This window comes from Pleurodeles waltl, chromosome 3_1 (assembly GCF_031143425.1).
Source record: "Pleurodeles waltl isolate 20211129_DDA chromosome 3_1, aPleWal1.hap1.20221129, whole genome shotgun sequence".
Lineage (NCBI taxonomy): Eukaryota > Metazoa > Chordata > Amphibia > Caudata > Salamandridae > Pleurodeles > Pleurodeles waltl.
The window spans coordinates 73041698-73065769 of NC_090440.1; the positions used below are offsets into that span (position 1 = coordinate 73041698).

The following is a 24072-nucleotide window of genomic DNA, read 5'->3' on the forward strand; positions in this document are numbered from 1 at the left end:
AGCCGTCATTCTGATGCTTGGAAATCACGCCGGAGCCCGCTGGGAAATCAATTCCTCCGTCTGACAGAAAAATCTGCAGTTGTTCCCAATTAAAAAGCAATAACCCCAGCCGAGGGTGCTTTCCAGAGAGCAGGCCGGGGCGACAGGTGGCGACCAGGAGACACCAAAGGAGAAGCCGCAGCCAGTAGGCGATGGATTAATGTTTAATCCCCCGGAATATTCCGAAAATTCCGCCCTTTCATGCAAGTGAAAGCAGAGCCCAAGAAATCTCCCGTATATTTAATTTAGCTTCCAGACACCTTTCAGGGAGCTGTGTGTCGGCGCCTGGCAGAGAAGAGAGGATAAAATATGCCAGCACAATTACAACCTCTGAAACTAGGTTAGAGTTCAGATCCTGGCTTCCCCACCCGGTGCCAAATGTGTGATCTTGAGACGCCCCTCAATTAAATTAGCTGTAGAAAATGGGAGTGCATAAAGACAAGGGGAACCCTAGTATTAAAGCCACTCACTAGTAATAAAAAAAATAAATAAAAAAAAAGTATTGTTAAACCTAATAGGCCTGCCCTTGTCAAGCCAGCTAGAAAGAAACACATATTCTGAGATGGCTGCGCACACATCATGCAAAATGCAAGCATTCGGGGTGCAAGGCAGCCAATGAATGCATGAAGTCGGCTGGCCCAGTGCTGAAGCATTGTTATGGTAGGCAGAAGGAAAATGTGAATGACACTTGAAACAACCAATGGACGAAGAAGGCTGAATTAAAGCCCTCGTAGGTAAGTGTGTGTGTGTGTGTATATATATATAGATATGTAAAATTTTATTTGTTAACACTTTTATATAAAATATAATATAATGCTGCCAACACTTTTCAGCAATCTCCTGCAATGATCACAAATTCTGCAGTCAGACTTGTAACTGGTCTGTGTAAATGTGACCACACCGAGGAACCCTCCAGACAGTGCAACAAAGGACCATCTTCAAATGCCTGCTTGGTCCATAAAGCCCCACAGAATACTGGGGCACCGCAATCAAAGCACGGATTACGGGGTATCACCCGAACCCGACACGGCGCTCTGCCTCCATGACAACAATGCATCGTTTCATACGAAGCAACCAGGGAGGGCGTCACTTCTGCTTTTGGCATCAAAGTCCTGGAATCAATAAGCTATTGGCAGCCGATCCAGAAAGGAGCACAATTACTTTTGGGGAAAAAAACAGTTTTGAATGTTTTTATATCAGGACTAAAAAGTAACACTGGTCGTCATCTTGTCGTATCTTAAACCACACAAGTACGTTATTTTTCAGTGTCAAGATACCTACCTATTAGGTGAACGTTGCACATATAAGTACCTGATTCATTCATTCATCCTTTTCTTTGAAACTTGCAGAAGGGCACTGATGGACACAGAACGTGTGAAACCCTTTTCATAAAGTTCCCCTACCTGTCAGTCTGCACAGCCATTGACCAGCATGCATTTTTGACAGTAGTAAGAACCATTCAGAAAACAAACAAAACAAATTCCTATACTTTTCCAAATTAATATAGTCAAGAACGTAGATTTGCTTTCTGTCTGTATTTGTTTATCTGTATAAATCAATAAAAAATGGGAAACTGGGAGCCTTATTTACAATTACTGAGAGTGCCTGTTGTAAATTAATGATATAGTGCTCCAATAAAGGAGTCCCACATGACCATCATCACCTGATTCCCACCTCCCCGGTACTAGCCCTCATTGCCAACCACCTTGTTTCCACACCTGACCCAGTGCCTTTGATTCACCCTGTCCTCCATTTCCTATCGCCACTTCTGTAGCTATGACCCCCAACCGGAGTGAGGCCGGGGCATTACCAGGCTTCACATATTGCACACCTCGCCCACTAAAGCATACATGCATCAGCTCCCTCTGCCAGCATCCCTGACATGTCATCCCCTCAGTGGCAGCCTCCACTGAACCAAAGTACCAGCCTTTATAGATCAGTATCTACTGCACCAAGCTCATCTCCCCACACACTGTCACGTGTTGTAAAATGCAACATAACCTTCTGTGACATCAGTCCTTCGACGGCCATCTCTGTCACATCACCTGCATCAAAGACCATGCTTTAAGGCTGGGCCTCCCACTGCTTGCTGAGAACTCTGGAAGTGGACACCCTGCTGCTGGGCCTATTTCCTATTTGGATTTAGTCCAGATAAATAATTTGTGAATTCTTACAAAATGCCCAGGTTGGTGGTGTATTTCTCACCACTGACACCATCCAGCTGAATGGACATTTTTGTGTTTGTGCGATGCCAAAAATGCCTAGGGGCATGGCTTGGTTTCCAGACTCATTGATTGTGAGGTAGGCTAGATTGGCCAGGTCCACTCAGACCTCCCCATTGGATGGGAGGTGAGCATGAGTGGACACATCCCTTGTCTTTTTGGACAGTCTCCACTCCACTTACCCAAAGAAGAAGAGAGTGTCTTACTTACTGTGAGCCAGTGGAGTGGCGGGCCACGGATCAAGTATCAGTGGAACTCCCACTCCTTACTGAATGAGCTCTTGCTGGCTTCTGAAAGAAAGTGCTGAGTGGGGTGATTAGCACAGCTGAAGGCTGCACTGAGGCACATATCGGTGCATCATCAGTCGTAGCCTACAGCTGTGCTAAGCACCCCAGCAAGCCTGCTGCTTTCTGGGGTGCTGTGATAAACTGCTTCAGAAAGCCCACAAGACAGCATGATCATAAACCTCATATACTATCTGGCACGTGTTTTTAGGTATGACTAGAGATGGCTTTATCTCTCACGCCACAGCTTATATAGTACAAAAAGCTTTAAATGCATTAATGAGAGAGGGGCACTGCCTCCTCCATTGAAGATCTTTTTCTCTCCAACTATGAGATACCCTAGGACTAACAAGTCGTTGTTAAAACAGATCATTTGTGAAATAGAGAAGGAAGGCTCCTTGTCTGCTATAACCCTATGACAAAGACGGTAGGGAGAGGTTTTACATTGTGAACTCCATGACAAACACCATATGAAGGAGTTTTACACAGTTTTACAGACAAAGACCTTCTTACAAAAATTTCTGGTTAAAGCACTTCGAAAGGGGTCTGGGTTGACAGTGTACATTTGTAATTTAATGTTTTGTATTTTGATTTGTGTTTTTAAAGTACTTTTCTTTTTATAATGGTGTAGTTCTGAGTTTCTAACATCCTCTGGGTGGTTCATGGACCACTCTGGCTAAATACGCTGATGGTCAGGTACTAGAGGGGATTGCTTGGAGCTCAGGTTCAGCAAACACATCCCTGCTTGTTAGATAAGGGCAGCCTCTTCCACTCTACTTCAGAAGCTTCTGCTGTGGATTGTAGAGGTCTCAGCATCCTAACTAAAGCAAGCAGACAACTGTTACACTTGTATTCGTATGCTTCAATGTGCTATTAATACAGCAAATTCATTTTACTACTGATGTCAAGATAATCGAAGCACTTCTCTCGAAAAGGTCTAAGGAGGGAAGAACGAGGTTTGGCTTTCTTTCAATCCACGGCACAGGCGAGGAGCATCTTTTACCTGGGCAGGATGACAATACACAGTGAGTGGAGACCACTGCGTGGGGTGTCAGGAGTGAGGCCGGGGCGTGGGGGCGTAGGCGAGGAGCATCTTTTACCTGGGCAGGATGACAATACAGTGAGTGGAGACCACTGCGTGGGGTGTCAGGAGTGTGGCCGGGGCGTGGGGGCATAGGGGAGGAGCATCTTTTACCTGGGCAGGATGACAATACACAGAGAGTGGAGACCACTGCGTGGGGTAGTCAGGAGTGTGGCCGGGGTGTGGGGGCACAGGCGAGGAGCATCTTTTACCTGGGCAGGATGACAACACACAGTGAGTGGAGACCACTGCATGGGGTGTCAGGAGTGAGGCTGGGGCACAGGTGAGGAGCATCTTTTACCCTGGCAGGAGGACAGTACACAGTGAGTGAGATGGTCAGGAGGGCGGCCAGGTGTGCATTCTGGGAGTCATAAGGTTAATTCGCTTCTACTGAGAAACACACTTCATAACAGCCAATTCTAAAGCAACAAAACCCAGGACCTTGTGTCCTGCTGACAAGGAAACATCTGGTAAGTCTTCAGAGATGAGAAGTTTATAAGTACATTCCCAGCTCCCCCTTTGTTGTATTGTGCGAGGGTCCTCGCGCTTATAGTGAGAGCGGCCACGCGCTTAGGAATGAAAGAATGTGTGTATTTACGAATGTTGGGAACGGTTGTTTAGGAGGAGATGCGGGCAGAGAAGGATGGTCAGAGATGTTGGGGCTGTATTATCCTGTAATTACCAATAAACATCGTAAGAAACTATCGCGGCTGGAGGATCATTACTACAATTTTGGCGACGAGCGGGAAACATTTCCAATCAGCCCCAACGTCATTTACGACCTTTAGTAGCAGTATTTCAACCTGCGATTCACATTTCAGGAGAAGGGATTTACCTTCAACGTGCGACCTTCTTCATTTCCAGCTGCCTGCAGGAAGCTACTGAGCATTATTTTTATTGTTTTCTTTCCTCTACGAGGTTAAAACGTCCGTTTTTTTTTGGTATCCTGTTCCCATGGTCACAGATGCCATTTTGGAACGCGTACAATGGCAGCTGCTATTGTTTAATTACGAGTGTATACTGTTTAGCGCTACTGGGCGCGTTTTCCACCGCACTGCTGGAGCGTTAACCTTGGTCCTATTTGGCTAATTTGGTGGCCATATTGAGAAGTCAATTCCATATTCAACGGCTCTATATAGTGATACTGTGTGTTTTGGGGGATTATTCTGCACTTCTAATTTTTAGTTTTCCTAACATGGCTTTAAATGGTTCATAAAACCTACCTCCACCTCAGCCATTTCAACCCCTTTTAGGTGACAATACAAGCAAGTGGCAAGAATGGAAAGAATATTTCTTAAATTACCTGGCCACTTGTGATGAAGAGAATGAGTTCACACCTTCTAAGAAAAAGAAAATTCTCTTACATTGCCTGGGTCCACAAGGTTTAAAAATTTATAATCGGATTGAGAAAAAACCCCGTCCAGATGGCCAAGGTGATGTCTTTTCTAACGCTATGGAAGATTTGGACAGATATTATACGCCCACGGTATGCGTTGGTATTGACAGATATAAATTCTATCATAGAAAACAACTGAAAGAAGAATCCATCGAGGAATATGTTTCAGCTTTAAAAGATTTAGCTTTGACCTGTAGATTCGGTACACTGCATGATGAAATGATCAGAGATCAAATTGTCATGCATGCTGCTAATTCTTCTATACAGGACTGTTTATGGGCGAAGGGAGAGGCACCATTATCTGAAGTGGTGGAAATTGTAAGAAAAGCAGAACTTACTGGGAGGTGTGCTAAAGCTGTGCTTTCTGAAAAGGAAGGAGAGAAAGAAGCTATTGAACAAATTAATAAAATTCAAAGTGGAAGGAAAACATCAAAATTTGAGCGGGAAACTCCCAAGTCGAGAGATAACATGGTCAAGGGACATTTAAAGAAAACTGAGGCTAAAAGTGACAAATCCATAATTAAATGTTATAGATGTGGTTTTATAGGTCACTATGCTAACGACAAGAAATGTCCAGCGCGGAACCAGAAATGTTCAGAATGTGGCTTACTTGGACATTTTGGAAGAGTATGTAGGAAGAAGAAAAATAATTTCATTAAGTTGTTGGAGAATGACTCAAATTCAGATTCATCTACGTCGGGTGATGAAAATTTAAATATGTGTGTATTTAATGTAAGAGATCAATGCGATGAGAAACAAAATCCATTGTCAAGGAAAAAAACAAAATGTAATTTATCCATAGAGGGAATTATGGTTAGTGTGGTTGCTGATTCCGGTTCTCCATACACTATCATCAACTTAGCAGTGTGGAGAGATAAATTAGAACCGAAGTTAGGGAATAAGCTAGTACCGTCAGATATTTCTCCAAGAAGTTTTACTGGAGAACGTATAGACATAGTAGGGTATAGAACTGTGTGTTGTATGTTTAAAAACAGAGAGGCTGAATGTAAATTGTATGTGTCAAAGTCTGGGCCATCGGTATTAGGATGGTGGGACCAAGGCAAACTTGGTATTATTCTTAATCCGTCTAGTTCAGAACCAGTGTCTGTTGTGCAAGAGGAATGTTTGGATGCAAATACTATCAAAAATAAATATCCCTTGGTGTTTGCTGGAGGTGTCGGTAAACTCACGGATTTCCAACACAAGATTGTTTTGAAACATGATGCCTTACCAGTTACACACAAGGCTAGGAATATACCTTTGAGTATCAGAGATGAAGTGTACAAAGAGTTGGATAAATTAATGCAGACAGGTGTTATTGAACAAATGGAATCTTCGGATTGGATTTCGCCTTTGGTTGTAGTAAGGAAAGCCAATGGTAAGTTGAGGTTATGTGTTGATCTGAGAGATTTAAATAAGAACATTATGGTAGATCAATTTCCGCTACCAAGAATTAATGAAATGATTGCACATACGAAAGGGATGAATTGGTTCACGACGATTGATCTAACCTCAGCTTACCATCAGGTTGTGCTACATCCAGAAAGCCGGAGACTTACTGCATTTGTCACACCGTTTGGTTGCTACCAGTTTACTAGGGTACCGTTTGGATTGGCGTCTGCAGCGGCCATGTTCCAGAGACTTATGTTCAAATTATTTCAAGAGTTACAAGATGTAATGTTTTTCCAGGATGACATTTTGGTCATGGGGAAAACGAGAAAGGAACATGATTCTACATTGGAGAAAGTGTTAGATATAATTGCGGTTAAGGGGCTTACGGCCGATATGACTAAGTGTAATGTGGCAAAAAATAAGGTTACATATTTAGGACATGAAATAAGTGTGAAGGGGGTAGAACCAAAATCTGAATTGGTAGAAGCAATAAAAAAAGCACCAATTCCTACAAACAAAGATGAGGTGCGAGCATTTTTAGGTTTGGCAGAATTTTATGCAAAGTATGTAAAAAACTTTTCCAGTAAGACGTACCCCATTAGACAATTGTAAAAAAACAAGGTGACGTTCGAATGGTCCAATGAGTGCCAAGCTGCGTTTGATATGATTAAGCAGAATATTATAAAGGCACCAGCGTTACAAGGTTTTGATCATAACTTACAGACTATTGTTACGACAGATGCAAGCATTAAGGGGCTTGGAGCTGTACTTACGCAAGTGGATGCATGTGGAAATGAAAATGTGATTGCATTTGCATCACGCTCATTAACAGAAACTGAAATGAGATATTCAGTTATTGAGCGGGAAACCTTAGCGTGCGTCTGGGGTTTGGAACACTTCAGGCAGTTTATCTGGGGTATGAAAGTCATTTTGCGTAGTGATCATAAACCGCTTATTAAGGTACTTACAACAAGTGGATTGTTTAAAGCATCCCCACGGATAGCAAGATTGTCTATAAAACTTTTAGATTATAAGTATGATGTGCGATATGTTCCAGGGATAAAGAATGTAACAGCAGATTTTTTAAGCCGTTTTCCTTTGCAAAACCTAGAAACACGGTGCAATGCAGAAGATGATAAGTTGATGGAGGATTGTGTCGCAGAAATTTTAGAAGGAATTCAGGGTATTTCAAAGGAAGAATGGATAACTGCAACAAAGGAGGATAGTGTTTTGTCTAGAGTACTTTCAATGATTGTAGGAGGTTGGCCTAATAAAAACATTTTGGATGGTAGTTTACGTATATTCTGGGAATTAAGACAGGAATTGTCTGTGGAGGACAATGTGGTATTACGCAATGGTAGACTGGTGCCACCAGAATGTCTTAGAGACAAATTGTTAGACATTTGTCATGAGGGACATTTAGGTATTTCTAAAATGAAGAGCAGAGTAAAACAGTTATACTGGTGGCCCGGTATAGATGTTGCTGTTGAGAGGAAAGGGAGAGTGTGTGCTTTATGTAATGAATCGGAGAAGAATTTGTTAACCTTTAATCCTCCTTTATGTCCATTATCTTGTCCGGATATGCCATGGGACAGGATTGGTGTAGATGTTACTGGACCGATTTTTGATGATGGTGAAGCAAAATTCATTTTAGTGGTGATGGATCATTTCTCAAAATGGCCAGAGATAATGATTTCAACAAAAATTGATGCTTCAGGCATTGTGGAATTTTTGGATAGGGTGTTTATTAGAGAAGGATTGCCAAAGGTTATGTTAACTGATAATGGTCCTCAATTCCAGTCTGGCAGATTTAAGGACTATTTGAAAAGGAATGGCATTGTGCACAAAACTACTTCAGTATATCACCCTGCAGGAAATGGTGGAGTGGAACGTTTTAACAGGGTGTTAAAGAATGCTATACAATTAGCCAACAATGCGAAGTTATCATGGGAAAGAGAGGTATGGAAGACAATGTGGTCTTATAGAATAACGCCTAGTAACATCACAGGTAGTAGTCCATTTGAAATTATGAGGGGAAGGATTCCTTTAGGTAAGGATAATGTTGGCTGGATGGCAAAATCAAGAAGAAGTGATTGGTCTTTGGAAGTGGTTAAAAGAAATATAAGTGCAAAACAGGAAAATGCTAAAGCTGTGTATGACAGGAAACACAAATGCAAAACTGTAGAAATACACGTAGGTGACTGGGTTATAGTCAAAATACCTGGGTTTAAGAGAAAGGGAGCAGGGAAATTTTATCCACCATTACGTGTAGAAAAGGTTTTGTGCAATTCAGTTCTACTTAGCGATGGAAAGGTTTGGCATATTAGCAGAATTGCGCCTTATAAGGGTGGTATTGACATGAAGAAGAAGGAAAATTTTAATATGGGAAAAAAGCAGAAGTTTTGGTTAAACGATCTAATGGGAAACCAGAGTGCACAAGATACTCAAGGGTTGAGTGAAAGGGGGATATCGCAAGAGAACAAAAATTTACAAGTGGCCACTGGCCGAGTTCAGGGCGAGGAATCAGATAGAAATGCAAAGTCTGGTAATGATGTTAGTAAATATGGTAGAGTGAGAGTGAGGTCTAAAATATTGAATGATTATCAATGTGACGTTTAGATATTTTCGGGATTATCTAAATTGTGGAATGATTATCAAATGTTAAATTAAAAAAAAAAAATCCTGGATTATTTTTGGTTATGTTTGTATAATTAGTATGTTATATTTTAGTATGTAATATTTTTATCCCTTTTCTTCTCTTCTTTGTTTGTGCTGAAATGGTTAAGGTATAATTCAATTGCTTGTTATTGTTTCATTTTCATTGTTATAAGGGGGGAGATGTGTTGTATTGTGCGAGGGTCCTCGCGCTTATAGCGAGAGCGGCCACGCGCTTAGGAATGAAAGAATGTGTGTATTTACGAATGTTGGGAACGGTTGTTTAGGAGGAGATGCGGGCAGAAAAGGATGGTCAGAGATGTTGGGGCTGTATTATCCTGTAATTACCAATAAACATCGTAAGAAACTATCGCGGCTGGAGGATCATTACTACACCCTTCACCAGCAACGCTGGCGTCCCTCTGCCTGATAATGTAAAAAAAAACACGACTCAGAAAAGCGACTGGTGAGATGGAGTTCTTTGTCCCGCATATCCCTGGATCCTTAACTTGCTGTGGAAACACAAGAGATGAGTAAAGAACAAGTTCACGGACGTGCATGGGTACTGGGTGCAATGCACAGACAGGTGAGTAAGACACCTGGGCACCATGTGCCCGAGTGTGCACTGTCAGGTAGGACTACCTGTCAGAGATTGTCTCACACGCTTTCTTGTTCTTCACACCTGGCGAGCAGCCCCACCTCAGGTGTGGCCACACCCGCCAGTCCTGCCTTTTTAACAACCCACTCTTTACGTCCCGGGTTTTTTACGCCAGTACTTCAAATAGTAAAAAAGAAGCAGTTGGAAGTCCTGGGATGCAACTCACTTGTTCCTAAAAAGCCAGGATTGAATGAAGATGTCACACATCACATGTGCCCCAAGTATATTTTATGAGTCTGACATCAACATTTACAAGGGTACAGGAATGTGTGTCTATGAAGAGATCCCGTGTATCTAGCTGTAGGCGTGCTCAGAGTACACTGAGGGGGTCAGTCAGGAAATGAGAGAGCATGTGTGGCTCATTTTATACAGAACATATTTTTAGGTCTGGTTTGACAGTTGTCTGCAAGACCTACTGTTACCAGTCTTATAAACCGTACAGAGAGCGGGCTTGGCTCCACCCAGGGGGGTATTCATTTTTCACTTCATGCTATTGGCTCTTTGGTGTATCACTCCACCTCTCTTGGAGAGCTTCCACTGAATTGCATGAGGGATTATTTTACACCCAAAAACTGCACTGAATTATCACACTTTAAATTCTTTATCTCATCAATATGCTGTAAAAAGCGTTTGTGTGGTTTTTTTTCCAGTGCAGCAGGCTTTTTAAAAAGTTTTAGTCAGGCTTAAAATCTACACCAGACATATTAGCTTTGCATCCTCTTGAAGCTAAACCTCCAATTAATCGCTTATCTCATTGAACATTTATTTTGCAAATAAGGCATGCTTCAAGAAAAACCGCAGCGTTCACATCCATTTCTATACTTCTCTACTCACTTCAGTATTAAAAGCCTTTCTTGTAGCCACCTACTGAAAGGCATAATTTACTGATAATTGTCAGTGGTTCGCAATCACATGAAAGGAGAACCAAATAATTGAACAAAATCAGAAAAATGTAGCAGTGTGAGGTCAGCCACTTCAGGTTCCAATGAAAACTCCAAGTACCTAAATCACTAATGTTCCTGAACTTCACAAAAACATTATCCAGAAGCATTTTTCAAATAAAGTGAGACTGTGTGTGGACAGCGGGAAGGTCGAAGACAAGGTGTTACAAAAGGGCGGCTATCTTCAAGAGTCTACCCAGCATCCTTCGTGTTTCAGCCATCTCCACAATGGGCTATGGGCAGGGCCACTGGAATAATGTGATTGTACGGCTGCGGCGATTTTCGCATAATTACAGATTTGCCGCATTTGCCACATAATCCATAATCTGCTGCATAATCTGCTGATTTTAACAAAAAACATTGTTTATAGCTCAAATAGTTCAAAAGTTACTATAAGTGAGGCGACGTGTTACCGCGCAGTGAAAGGCCCTTTTCAAAACTGGACTGGTCACCTTTTTGTTACTTATTGCTACATTTGGGTATTTAAATGGTACTAACAAGTTGTAACCAATGCCCAGACTGTGTTATCGAGTTTACAAATGTTGAAATAATTAAGTAATATTATTACAGAGTGTGCCACGTTGTGCCACATAATTTGTTTTTTTTCTGCCGCATAATTTACGACCCCCTGCCGCATAATTTACCCTCCCATGCCGCATTATTCCAATGGCCCTGGCTATGGGCAGGAAACGAAAACTTCGAAATATACTCAGATTATGGACCATACATATGTAACAGAAGTGTCTCCACAGGCGTAGAACGAGCATGATGACTGTTTTTATAAAGTGTACTAACCACAAAGTTCATGGTTCAAGAATTGTGGCTGTGAAAGAGTGGAAAATGAAAAGATGCAAGTGTGACCGTGCCTTTTCTCACACTTGTCTTCTCCTAAACACATCCTTATGCACAGCATCAAAACACTTCTTACTCAGGCCACACTCGCTCATGTTCTTTCCATCTATCCATCCACTAGCGTCTAATGCTTACTGTCTTCTACGTATCACAGTGCCACAACAGGATCAGAATAACCACACAAACTCTGACTCTCATGCACAACATCGAACACTACCCATGTAGGCCGTATGGCAAACACTCTTGCTTCAAGCATGTCCCTGGATTAGACCGTCACCCATCCGCAAACATGTCTGGGCGCCTTGCCAGCGGTATGAAGGGCCTTTTAAACGTAACAACAACAAAATACAAGGGGAGCGGATGTAGAAAGTCTCATCTGTCTTCCTGGCTTCCAAGGGCATCCACATGACAGTACCAGCACTGCCAAGTCACACAGTGCAATAGTGTCAGACGATGATGGCACACTTGGCACGGCCTGGTGAGCAGCCACTCACATGGTGCGCAGAGAGAGTTGGAAAGTTCTGTCTACATTAACTTTCCAGCTGGTCTGTTGCCCATTAAGCTATTCGAATCTGTTTGTTATTTAATGCTACGTAAGGACAAAGACGTGACACAAAGATATATTATTCTTTAAATATAGGATTATGTTAGTTTCAAGTAACAAAAGGAGAGAATACATTGACAAAACTATGCGGTGCATATGTGAATGAGGGCATACAAAAAACCTGGCGAAATGTGTAAGTGGAAGAAACAAACAGAAAGGGCTTACAAGCCCCATCCCCCACCCCAAAAAAGTAGTAATTGAATTGTGAACATCGGATTATGCATGCTATGTCTCATTCCAGGCACACGCACCAGTAATGATGCACACAGGGGGGGGGGGGAAACGTATGGCATCAATAATTTGATGTGCAGGATTATAGTATCAGAGAATAGAAAGACAGTACCAAAAAAAAAACTCCGAAAAATAACAACTTAAGTACCAATGGAAAGTGTCACATTTGGGTTTTCAAAAAGCGAGCTCCTCGCCAGCTAACTTTATACATTAAAGGAGATTTGGAAACCAAGCAAAGGAGTACTGACCACTTACCTGGGCACTTCTTGTTCAGTATCCTGTAAGAAGGAGAGAGAGAGAAAAATAAAATCACAGTGTCACAATCACAGGCAGCGAGGTACACAAGCTCCTCAACGCAAGGGCGCATAGAAACCCCATCAACTAAAACTGACACTTTTTAATGTTCCTGGGGCCGTAAGCAGCCATGATAACCAATTTAAACTCTCACTCAGTAGAAACGCCCAAGATCACTGAGTATCCAAGCTAAAAGGATGAGCCAGGACTTGGACTCCGAACTGGTCGAGGCTCAGGGATTGCGACAGACCTTTAGTATATGGAACACGTGCTTGACTGCAGTCTGTCAATGGTGCCTTTAGCTCGCGCGTGCGCAATAGGTGCTAAGGACGTCTTTATTAGGTTAGTTTGCTGAGTGGTGGTTGTGCTGCAGTTTAGGTTCTGATCATGTGTCCGTACGTCACAGACTCTTGTCCCTGGGTCCGCGTTGATGTATCCACGTCTCAGTGTGTCTGTCTCCCTGACCCTCAGTCTGCGCCTCCTGGTCCAGGCCTGTGTTTAAGGTTCTACATCCATGTTCACATCTTCCACTGTCCATGTCTGTCTGTCCCAGTGGCTGTCTATCTGTTCCCAAGGATGCCCGTCTCAGTGTCCGTGTCTCCCTGTTTGTTTCTGTGCATCTGTCTCAATGTCTGTCTACATGGCTTCCTGATCCGGTGTCGGTCTTAGTTTTTGTGTCCTCCAGTTTCACTGTCTTTGTAAATGTCTTCTCATTCCAGTGTCTGCATTTCCTAGTGATGGGAGGGGCGGGGAGCGGGTGTTTGGGATGTGATGCCTCCAAAATAAATGCCCTATTGGCTTGGAAGTTGGGTCTGAGGGTCCCGAGTCGGGTCTGCCTTGTTTGTCTCGGTTTTTCCTGTCATCCTGATTTCACTAAGGTTTTCACTTGTTTGTTGATCTGATCAGGAACTTAAACAAGCAACGCAACTCCCTTTACTTCACCCACCAAATTTAGAGAGGTCTCCCAGCTCCGTGGACATCTCTAACATTGGCAGGAACTGCTGCCACCGTGGTTCCTGTCAATGTAAGAAACGTTTGTCAGACGGCTTCATCAAATATGACAGCTGGCCTTCAAAGTTTTCGAAGTATTTTATTTTTCTAAAAACAAACTTCCAAAGTGGGAGTTTTTTTTTTTTTTTTTTTTAAACATGACTTCCCATGGTGTGGGGTTCATTTTTCTTTTCTTTCTACTGTCACTGGCAGCCAGGCTATACTTGGCGGTAAGGGCCATTAAAGAACAGCCATTCAATTGTCCACTCTAAATAGCGCTTATCTCAGACGGAACTTACTCTATCTGGTACTTGGATTAAGTTTTACACCAACAAAGTCAATTTTACTCCATCATCGTATAATTTGCGTCTGCCAAACTCTAATTGGGCAGGAGGACCTTGCGTCTGGCGACAGGGTACTCAGTCACCGTTGCAATGGAGTAGCTGTATGTCAAACTTTAACTCAGTCCCAGAGGCCCACCTGATGCAGATCAGTACTGACCCTGCTCTTCATGGGAACAGCCCATCTCTAACCTTGGTCACTTCACTCATTCACCTTGCTGGCCACTTACTTTTTAGTTGGGAAATTTGAGATTCAGACCCCCACCCACAAATTGCACTGACTAAGCTATGCCCCTGTGCGTTGGTCTGCCCCAGTAACTGTGACTGCCTGTTACAGTGTTTGCTTCGGGTCGCCCCAGTGTCTAGTTCTGCCTGCCCCAGCATCTGCTTCTGCCCACCCCAGTGTCCACCTATTCCAGCACCTGTCTGGCCTAATGTCCACCCATTTAAGCATCAGCCTTTCCCAATGTCTTCCTGCCTGACTGTCTGCATCATCCTAAACTGTGTGTGTGTGTCACCCTGCACGAGTGTCACCCTGCACGAGTGTCTGTGCCTGCCTGCACCAGTGTTTGCACCTGCCTGCACCAGTGTTTGCACCTGCCTGCACCAGTGTCTGCGCCTGCCTGCACGAGTGTCTGCGCCTGCCTGCACGAGTGTCTGCGCCTGCCTGCACGAGTGTCTGTGCCTACCTGCACCAGTATCTGCGCCTGCCTGCACCAGTGTTTGCGCCTGCTTGCACCAGTGTCTGCGCCTACCTGCACCAGTGTCTGCGCCTGCCTGCAGCAGTATCTGCGCCTGCCTGCACCAGTGTTTGCGCCTGCCTGCACCAGTGTTTGCGCCTGCTTGCACCAGTGTCTGCGCCTACCTGCACCAGTGTCTGCGCCTGCCTGCAGCAGTATCTGTGCCTGCCTGCACCAGTGTTTGCACCTGCCTGCACCAGTGTCTGCGCCTGCTTGCACCAGTGTTTGCACCTGCTTGCACCAGTGTCTGCACCTGCCTGCACGAGTGTCTGCCTGCACGAGTGTCTGCGCCTGCCTGCACCAGTGTCTGCGCCTGCCTGCACCAGTGTCTGCGCCTGCCTGCACCAGTGTGTGCGCCTGCCTGCACCAGTGTTTGCGCCTGCTTGCACCAGTATCTGCGCCTGCCTGCACCAGTGTCTGCGCCTGCCTGCACCAGTGTTTGCGCCTGCTTGCACCAGTGTCTGTGCCTGCCTGCACCAGTGTCTGTCCCTGCCTGCACCAGTGTTTGCACCTGTCTGCAGCAGTATCTGTGCCTGCCTGCACCAGTGTTTGCACCTGCTTGCACCAGTGTCTGCACCTGCCTGCACCAGTGTTTGCACCTGCTTGCACCAGTGTCTGCGCCTACCTGCACCAGTGTCTGCGCCTGCCTGCATCAGTATCTGTGCCTGCTTGCACCAGTGTCTGTGCCTGCCTGCACCAGTGTCTGCGCCTGCCTGCACCAGTGTCTGCGCCTGCCTGCACCAGTGTCTGCGCCTGCCTGCACCAGTGTCTGTGCCTGCACCAGTGTCTGCGCCTGCCTGCACCAGTGTCTGCGCCTGCCTGCACCAGTGTCTGCGCCTGCCTGCACCAGTGTCTGCGCCTGCTTGCACCAGTGTCTGTGCCTACCTGCACCAGTGTTTGCACCTGCTTGCACCAGTGTTTCAATCTGCCCCTTCCAACATCTACAACTGCCCATCCCAGCATCCACCATGGCCCATCCGATCATCTGCCCGTCCTTGCATCCACCTCAGTGTCTGCATCTGCTCATTCAAGTGTATGCATCTGCCCACCCCAGTATGTATGTATATGATATTTCTATAGCGCAAACCTACCCAAAAGTCTACAGAGTGCTTTGCAGGGTCAAAGACAAGCATGAACTCAATGAGTAGGTTGCGGATGGTTAATGCATTGTGATGCAGTGTTCTTTAAAAGGGTGAGTCCTCAAATCTTTCCTAAACTGGAGCAGCGCTGGGGCAGTCATGATGGATAAGAGGATGGTGTTCCAGACCCTCGGTGAACAGATGGATAAGGCTTGCTTCCATGTTTTTGCTTTTTTACACTCCTTAGTCTGCAGTTGATGGTGTCCGGCTGTGGGTGTGCAGAGAACCACTAGAAAGGGTGAGCTTGTCTGCAAGGTAAGCGCGGGTGTTGGTTGCGATCAGTCTGCATGCAGTGTGGCAGGAGGAGTCAGTGGGGTTCCATCAGGAGGTATCTGCGCCCGCCTGCCTGACCTAGAACCTACATCTTTCTATCTCAGCCCATATGTCAGTGTATTCCTGCCCCAGGGCCTGCTTCTGCCCACCAGTGCCTGCATCTAAGTGCCCCAGTGTTCTTGTCTGCCCATCTCAGTGTTGGTGTGAAAGATGTGAATAATGTCTGCATTGCAGGCTGCCTGTGCCATCACAATTGTGAAGCTATAACTCTGTATAAGGAGTCCACTATATTGAGGATGCACAATTTTGGAGTAACCTACCCCATGTGAATTGCACCACTAAGGTGGGCACAATAAAGCTGTCAAAGAGAAATCACGAACCCGCAGTGGGTGTTTTGGGAACCATTTCCTTTGAGAGCTTCAGCTGGTTTGACAAACTATTATTTCCCCCAACAATCACACATAATATACACACAAAGAGGGGCTTGTGATCAAAGGGTTTCATCCACTTGCTGGCTGAACTGTCACTCATATTTTGCTTCCGCCCACCAGAGCAGACAGCATGGACCATTGTGTCAGCCTACTTTACCCACTGGGTTCCTTCACTGTGAGTGACTGCACAAAGGCTGTGCACATTGTTCACATCCACCTAATAACATATTATTTCTGTCCAATTACAAAGCTGGTTGAAAGGATGCTTTTTTAATTTTATATATTATGTACAGAGAAGATATCTGAATGGATGGGCTGAGGAAGGGCCGTATCTGTTGAAACAGCTGCTATTAGAAGACATCAGAAACAGCCCACTGCTATCTGTGGAGGCAGGAGAGAGGCAACAACAGCTCAGTGTTCATGCTCGAGAAGGAGGTGCTAACATCGATTTTAAATCCCATTTCTGATTCAACCAGCTGCGTATGGTTGTCTATGTTTTCTCTTTCTTCTACCCTGTAGCTACATTCAGTCGAGATCTTGGCTTCTGATGTTGCAGTGACCTCCAAAGTTTGCCAGATGCTCTGCCAGGTAGGCTAGAGGTTTCAACATCATGCCTGAAAGTTTTGTAGATTTTCTCAGATAAACCATGGTATTCTAGCTGCCTCCCACGCCCTGAATTGTTAGTAGATTCTTGTTAACTGCAGTGCCCTCAAACCCAAACTTGAACCTGAGGCAGACAAGTGGTTAAGTTGCTAACTACCTAGAATCTACAGCCGCCCGGCTCACTTCACCAAGGAGTGTGAATCCTAGCATCTCAGCATCTCCTTGCCAGTGAATAGCCTAGTTTACCATAACTAGGAAAAATGTAAATTATACTGGTGTGATTCTCGTAATTTCGAGAATTTGGAGTTGCGTCAAGTTTATATAATCACGCCGCATCATCATTTACGGGATAGAAAGCCCTGCACAGCACATGCTTCATCACTGCCAATCTACTCCGCATTTGGGCAAACAATTCATGATACATTTCTGATTAATGCTCAAATGCCTACCGGCTCCCATTGCCTCTCATGAAGTCAACAAAATCATATCTCATCTAGACCCGCTTGCGTGAACTCCCACACACTCTTGTGTGGGGGGGGGGTCTCCAAGCACTCATGCCATAAGCGGAACAATTGTTGCACCTGGTTAAAGGCTAGGCACATGTGTTGCCCTACAGGCTCACTTTCAACATTTTCATTTTTGTTGTAACGTTGAATATTTATTTTAGCTACTGTCATTAGGCCAAAAACAGGAAATAGGACGGATGACCTCCCACGGAAGGTCAATTGATTCCAATGCAGTCACTTCATTCCATGCTCAGGGCCAGAGTTGGTGTTAGGGAGCTTTTTACGCTGGTAGCCTTATCACTGACCAGGTTTAGGCAAGGAATTTCACGAATCCCATCATTTCAAGGAAATCAAACTTGAAAATAGAAGTGTTATTTATGATATGGCAACACCTTCCATAGAGCCCTCAGTAATCAAAGTGGCAAACGAGGAACCACCTTACTGTAGCCATCTTAATACCACTCTCGAGGACCGAAACTTCAAACGGCATCTTGGCTGATGATCTTCAATTCCACAACTACGGTGCATCTATGGAGTGGATCTCACCACCACCCCCTGCCCGCAGGAAATTACTCCCTCCATTGAGTCTTCTCAAGATCAACTACTTAGATGCATTTTGTGAAAGCCAAGGCAGGTTCAGAAGCCTCCACCATCCACATACACACGATGGTTTTCGCAAAGATCCAATTTTCCCTCTTTTCCAGGTGGCCACGTCTTTCAGACCCTCCAGCTCACGCAAGGTTCTTCCCCCGGGTGAAGACGCTGCACTTTATTAACATCAGCCGAGCAAAGCTGGGTCAGCATTGCCGCTCATCTCAGCTGGTCTCTTCTAATTAAACAGGCAATGCAAACTATAATGAGGTCTTTGCGAATCCCTCCGCTCGCCCCTAACCTCCCCGTCCAACTAGCAGATGAGAATCTGCGGATTCATTCTTCACCGCTAATGTTTACTTTATGCTGATGATTAGGCAGCGGCTTCCCACTGGAGATGGAGTATATTAAGGCACACAAATTTCAAACAGTAATTGGCCGTGCGAGCACGCCGCATCTCATTACAGTCGAGGCTGTGAAATACCATACCACGAGGGGGAAAGCTGACAACCCGCGCGACCCTGCAGAGCCAAGCATGCTGAAAATGGCTGCCTGTGCTATACTGTTTCCATTTTCTTGTTTTTTTTTAAATCTCCGGGGGTTGCTGCAGAAGTTTCATGGAAGTTTTGGGGAAATGAATATCCTAGTAGAATATTTGTAAAAGATGTTCTGAAGCCATGTTAGTCTAGTTGAAATTCTGAATATTCTTCAACTTAAGACCTTTTCATTGGAGTACCCAAAAATTACATATACCTTTGTCGAAGGGCATTAACATAAAGATATATGATGGAGTTGACGAAATAAAGGTCATTTAAAGCGCAAGCAATGCTACACCTCAGCAATTTCTTATTTAACTGAGGAAAAAAGTATCCAAACATAGGTGCTGATTCACAAACATTTTGAAAAAAGTTAGAAATATACACATTGTCAGCTCCTCTTATTTGCATTCATTCCCCACTTGTTGGGATGCATTAAATCCACCCCCACTCCAGGTGTAAGCAAGAAATTTAATCTATGAAATCAGGTGTCTATGAACCTCAGCCCCCATTCAGTCTACTGAACTAAGGCTGTTTGTTTTCTCTCGAGGGAATAATATTTTTCCCCAACAGAGAAACACTTCCTGCTGGACTAGCTTGGAACCTGGGGATGTTGCGAACCCTTTCCAATCATGGAAACACACAGGATAACTTCATGATTACATTTACATGCAACTCCACAGAGGAAAAAAATCATGCAAAATGTTTAATTGTACCAACAAAGTTGCAACTATGTAGAATTTACGAACAGTTTGTGACAGTGGGCAAGCCAGAGAAAACATGTGAAGAGTTGAGGCAGAGTCGAAACAGGAGTCCAGATTGGCTCTAAGCGCCAAAACGAGCCAACCTAGCTAAAAAAAAAAAAAAAAGATATTGTGCAAATACTTTCACTTCCACTCATTCTCACTTCGTGGCGCTACCTACATCGGCTTTCTCTTTTTCGCTCCTTCCATCCACGGAAATCTCTGTTTTTCCCCTACTTCTCTCTCCTGAGTCGCCTTCTGGCTCCACTTTAAGCCTCTTTTCACCCCCTTGTTTTCTCCCTCCTCAATTTCTCCAATGTCTCTCTTTCGCAGTCGCTCCCACTGCTCCACTATGTCTCCATTATCCTCTGCACTTCTCTCTCTTGGCTTCTCCACCCAGCAGAAGCATTGACTTCTAGGCTCGGCTCGCTTTTGGCTCAAGAGTCCCAGAGAACCTCGAGCCGAACCAGAGCCAGACATCTGGTTGGAGCCTTCAGTGGCTTGCCACCTCTAGTTTTTGCATGCCCACCCCACCGCCCCCCAAACCTGCCCCATCACATGCCCTGTTGGAGCGCCTCTCAGGTGGTTGTTCTACGACTAACCCAGTGTCAGATTCTGTTATTAAGGGACACTTCAAAGATGGGCAGAAATGTTACAAATTCCACAACCTGAGGTTTCTACAGCTGGGCTGGTCCATTCCCATTGTTTTTTTTTTTTTTTTTGGCCAGTTGCTCTTGTTATTTCATGTTGTTCTAAATATCAGCTTTCATTCTTAATTGGTCTGTCAACCATTTTTAGGGCATGTTCACCTTAATAATACATTTTTATGTGTTGATGTCGAGTACTGTTTTGTGAATGGTTTAGTTTCAGATTTTGTATGACGATCATCAGGAATTGGTGCATCTAAATCAGTGTTTCCCAAACTTTTGACTTCTGTGGACCCCCACGTTATCATTACTTGAACCCGGGACCCCCACTGAATCATAATTCGAATTCGGAGACCCCCCCCCCCCCACTGAGTCATTACTGAAAGCTGGGGACCTAATCTGTTAATATTATTTAATTTTCTAAGAAGTCACGGACCCCCTGAGGAGGCATTGTGGACCCCCAGGGGTCCCCAGACCACAGGGTGGGAACCACTGATCTAAATGTTTTGAGAAAGGGGCCGGCTTGCTCCATGAAGGTGTGGAGGCCGGATCACCTCCCTGAGAAGCAAAACACTGGCCTCTACCCACCTCGGCTGCAGAGCAGGTGAGGTGCAACGCCTGGGGACAGTGAATAAGAGCGTAGGTAGGATGGGCATAAACGAAGGAAGTAATCTTTCCTGTTTCTCTGCGAGCTGACTTTAGGAGGAGTAAAAATAGAATCAACATTTTCGAAGATCCCTGAACAGAGTAGCTCTTTGGCTTTTCTTATATTAAAATTGGCACCTATCCAATTTCTTAGTATTTCTTACTTCCTAAGTGGCAGAATTAGTACTAAATGTTACCATCACACCCACCATCTTTTCTATGCTGTGGTCCCGCAATACATAAACCTTTATGAATTACTCACCATTCGGTTTTGGGACTAAGCTGAGGGCAAGTAGCATAAAAAGGAGAAGGGCAATTAACAACTGTTAACACCCAAAAGAACGTGGCAGTGAAAGTACTAGCACCTGCGCCCCAAATCTCGCCCAACAACAGCACAAGTCAACGCACACCCATTGGCTAGGTCAGTTTCATGTCCCAGGCACCGAATCTAAAGTGAAGTCAACAGTGGTCAGTGAGACGCTCGAAGCGCTGTGATTGGCTGCGCCAATATCATCATTCAATATAGGGTGGTAATGAAACTTAAGGAATTGTGAAATGCAGTTGTTTCTCACGTAATATTATTACTGCCAACCACGTACAATGAATCTTCCTAATCATAATATGTAATAAGCATTGGCAAAGCCAATAGGTATGACCTTCGTGTGCTTGCACTTGGTTTTTGGCGGATGTATACGTCATCAGAAAAAATGCCATCGTTCACAGTGTATGAGAGCCAATGGCTGGAGTGGGCTGAACCATTTCCCCATGTATGCTGTGGAGGGCAGAAGGAAACTGTGAATGACAGCTGAACAGACAAATGGATGAAGACAGATTGACCCAAAGGCCACCTATGTTTTAATGTGTATGTATTTTATTATATATTTTCTGTTTATTTACTTGCTGTCCATAGCCTAACTATGCACATACCGCCCGACATTTTTCGGACTCCACCCATGCCCGCATCTGGTAAGACTCCACCCATGGCAGGATCTGGTAAGACTCTACCTATGCCAGCATCTGGTAAGACTCCACCCATGCCTGCATCTGGTAAGACTATCATTGCCTGTTCTGTTCCTCCCACTACTTTGACTTTATAATCTGCTCAAGTAACCTTTACCGTATGACCTACTCCACTTTTATGTATATAGCATATCATTTCTGTCATTACATCCTTCTGTTATTATTGTGAAGCAATCTGCCACCCGAAAGGGTCTTGTTCGCGCTAGCTAAAACTTTTTTTAAATAAAAAATATTTTATTGTGATATTTTTTTTTTTTTTTTAAACGTGGGGCTAGTGATACTGCTGAAAGTGCTTTCTAGGACACAGCTAAAAATGTGAGAAGTGCCCATGAAGTTCCAGCCAGACAAGAACCATACTGGGGCTAATGGGAAGGCGGGTAGGGCTAGAAGAGTCAGTCACATGTCAGATTAGGCCTGATAAGCTAAACTCCTGCTCAGATCTTTACGTACGCGTTCCGAGCATCTTCAGTATCAAGTAGTGCATGATTGGTAATGCACACGAGCCTCCTAGAGTTCTGTCACTCAAGTGTCCTGAGTGGGTACCTGGAGCAGCAGGAGCACCAGAATAGCGCACAATATTAAAATAAACCAGAGTCCTGTCTGAATAATCATATCTTTCCGCAGTGTGTTCGGCTCCGCGAACCCGTACGGAGAGCAAGCGAACGCATGTAGCAAGCCTTCCAGCAACCACTATAACCCATTACAGACATGCTTAGTAATCCCTCAGAACCAAGCGCTGAAGGAAACGATACATGGAAGATCAATACTTCACCCAACGTTTACCTGGCCGTTCTGTGAAGGGAGCATGGCACGTGTACCGCGTGGTCCTTCAAGCACACGCTACACTCCAGCTACCTTTGCTTTCAGCAGACAGATGCACAGACATAGGGACAATTTGTTATGTGATGAGTAGTCAGAATTTGGCGCTTGCGATACTGCCTGCTAGGAGAAGAGGGAGCTTTTAGGATTCCCGCCACTGTTTTACTTGGATGAGGAAACAAAATGTGCTCTCCATCCCACACACCTCAGACTAACTCAAGGGAGTACAGCAAGGGATTCTGGGCATGCTCCTGGTCTAAAAACTGCACTGTGCAGTTCCTACAAATATGTAGCATTCAGCGCCTTACTCATCAAGTTGATGACACAGAGTACAGTAAGTATAGCTTAGGAAATACTTAGGAAAATGTTCCTGACGTGCACATCAATCCACCTAAAATTGGCGAACATTGCAATTTTAGTACCAGATTACACTACTGCAAGTTGCAATGGTAGTTTGACACAAAAAAATAAGTTTCAGCCATTTTCTAAAAGAATTTGAAGTTGTCACTTTTTTTCTAAATTATTTGTGACTGGAGATGAAGTGGGTCTTTACTAGACATTGGTGGACTAGGGACAGTCCTACTGACTTCCTTCTCCAGCATTTTATATCTGTTCTGCACTATTTAGTTTTAAATCTGTTCTGAATTACTTACTGGGTCCCAAACAGACTTAAAACATGTTATCGGATTAAGACACCTGCTGCACAGATCTTTTATGTTCTCAGCAAGACTGACAGTATATTAGCAGTAAGTTACCTCAAGCGGTTCAGGCACTTGCATGGGAGAGATCTGTGCGTCTAGTCACAGGCCTCACTCATCATGAAATAGATCATCATGAAATAGTATGGACCAGTGGTTCCACACCTTTTGACTTCTGTGGACCCCCAAATTATCATTACTGTATCCCAGGACCCCCACTGAATCATTATTGGAATCTGGGGACCCCCCACTGAGTCAGTACTGGAAGCTGGAGACCTAACCTGTTAATCATATTTAATTTTCTAAGAAGTCGAGGACCCCCTGAGAAGGCTTTGTGGACTCCAAGGGGTCCCTGGACAACAGGTTGGAAGCCACTGGTATAGATGGTTACTGTGCATAGCCATAACGCAGGTCCCCTCCAACATCTGCTGTGCAGGGGTGTCCTTCCCTTTGAAGGGACTCGTCACCTAGGCCTATAAATATCTGTAACATTCAGGTGCAGGGTTCCCTTGCCACACTCTACAGAGGACCCCTGTAATTTTGCCTTATACCGGTGTTAATGTTATGTTATAAAGAAAATGTATAAAGCGCTTGGCTACCCAGAGGCCTCCCAGCGCTATGCAGAAATCTTTAAAAACACTGCTTTAGGGACTGAGATTAGAATAAACATGTTTTTAGTAGCTTCCGAAAAGAAAGTTCGT

The 24072-nt window shown here is 44.4% G+C and overlaps 1 protein-coding gene across 1 annotated transcript in view; it reads right to left on the reverse strand.

Moving 5' to 3' along the window:
- Positions 1–24072, reverse strand: part of TRIM44 (tripartite motif containing 44) — a 353973-nt gene that overhangs the window by 186071 nt on the left and 143830 nt on the right. Inside the window, exon 4 of the mRNA XM_069221831.1 lies at positions 12611–12633. Within this exon, the coding sequence (XP_069077932.1) occupies positions 12611–12633 (23 nt within the window). The remainder of the gene's footprint in view (positions 1–12610; positions 12634–24072) is intronic.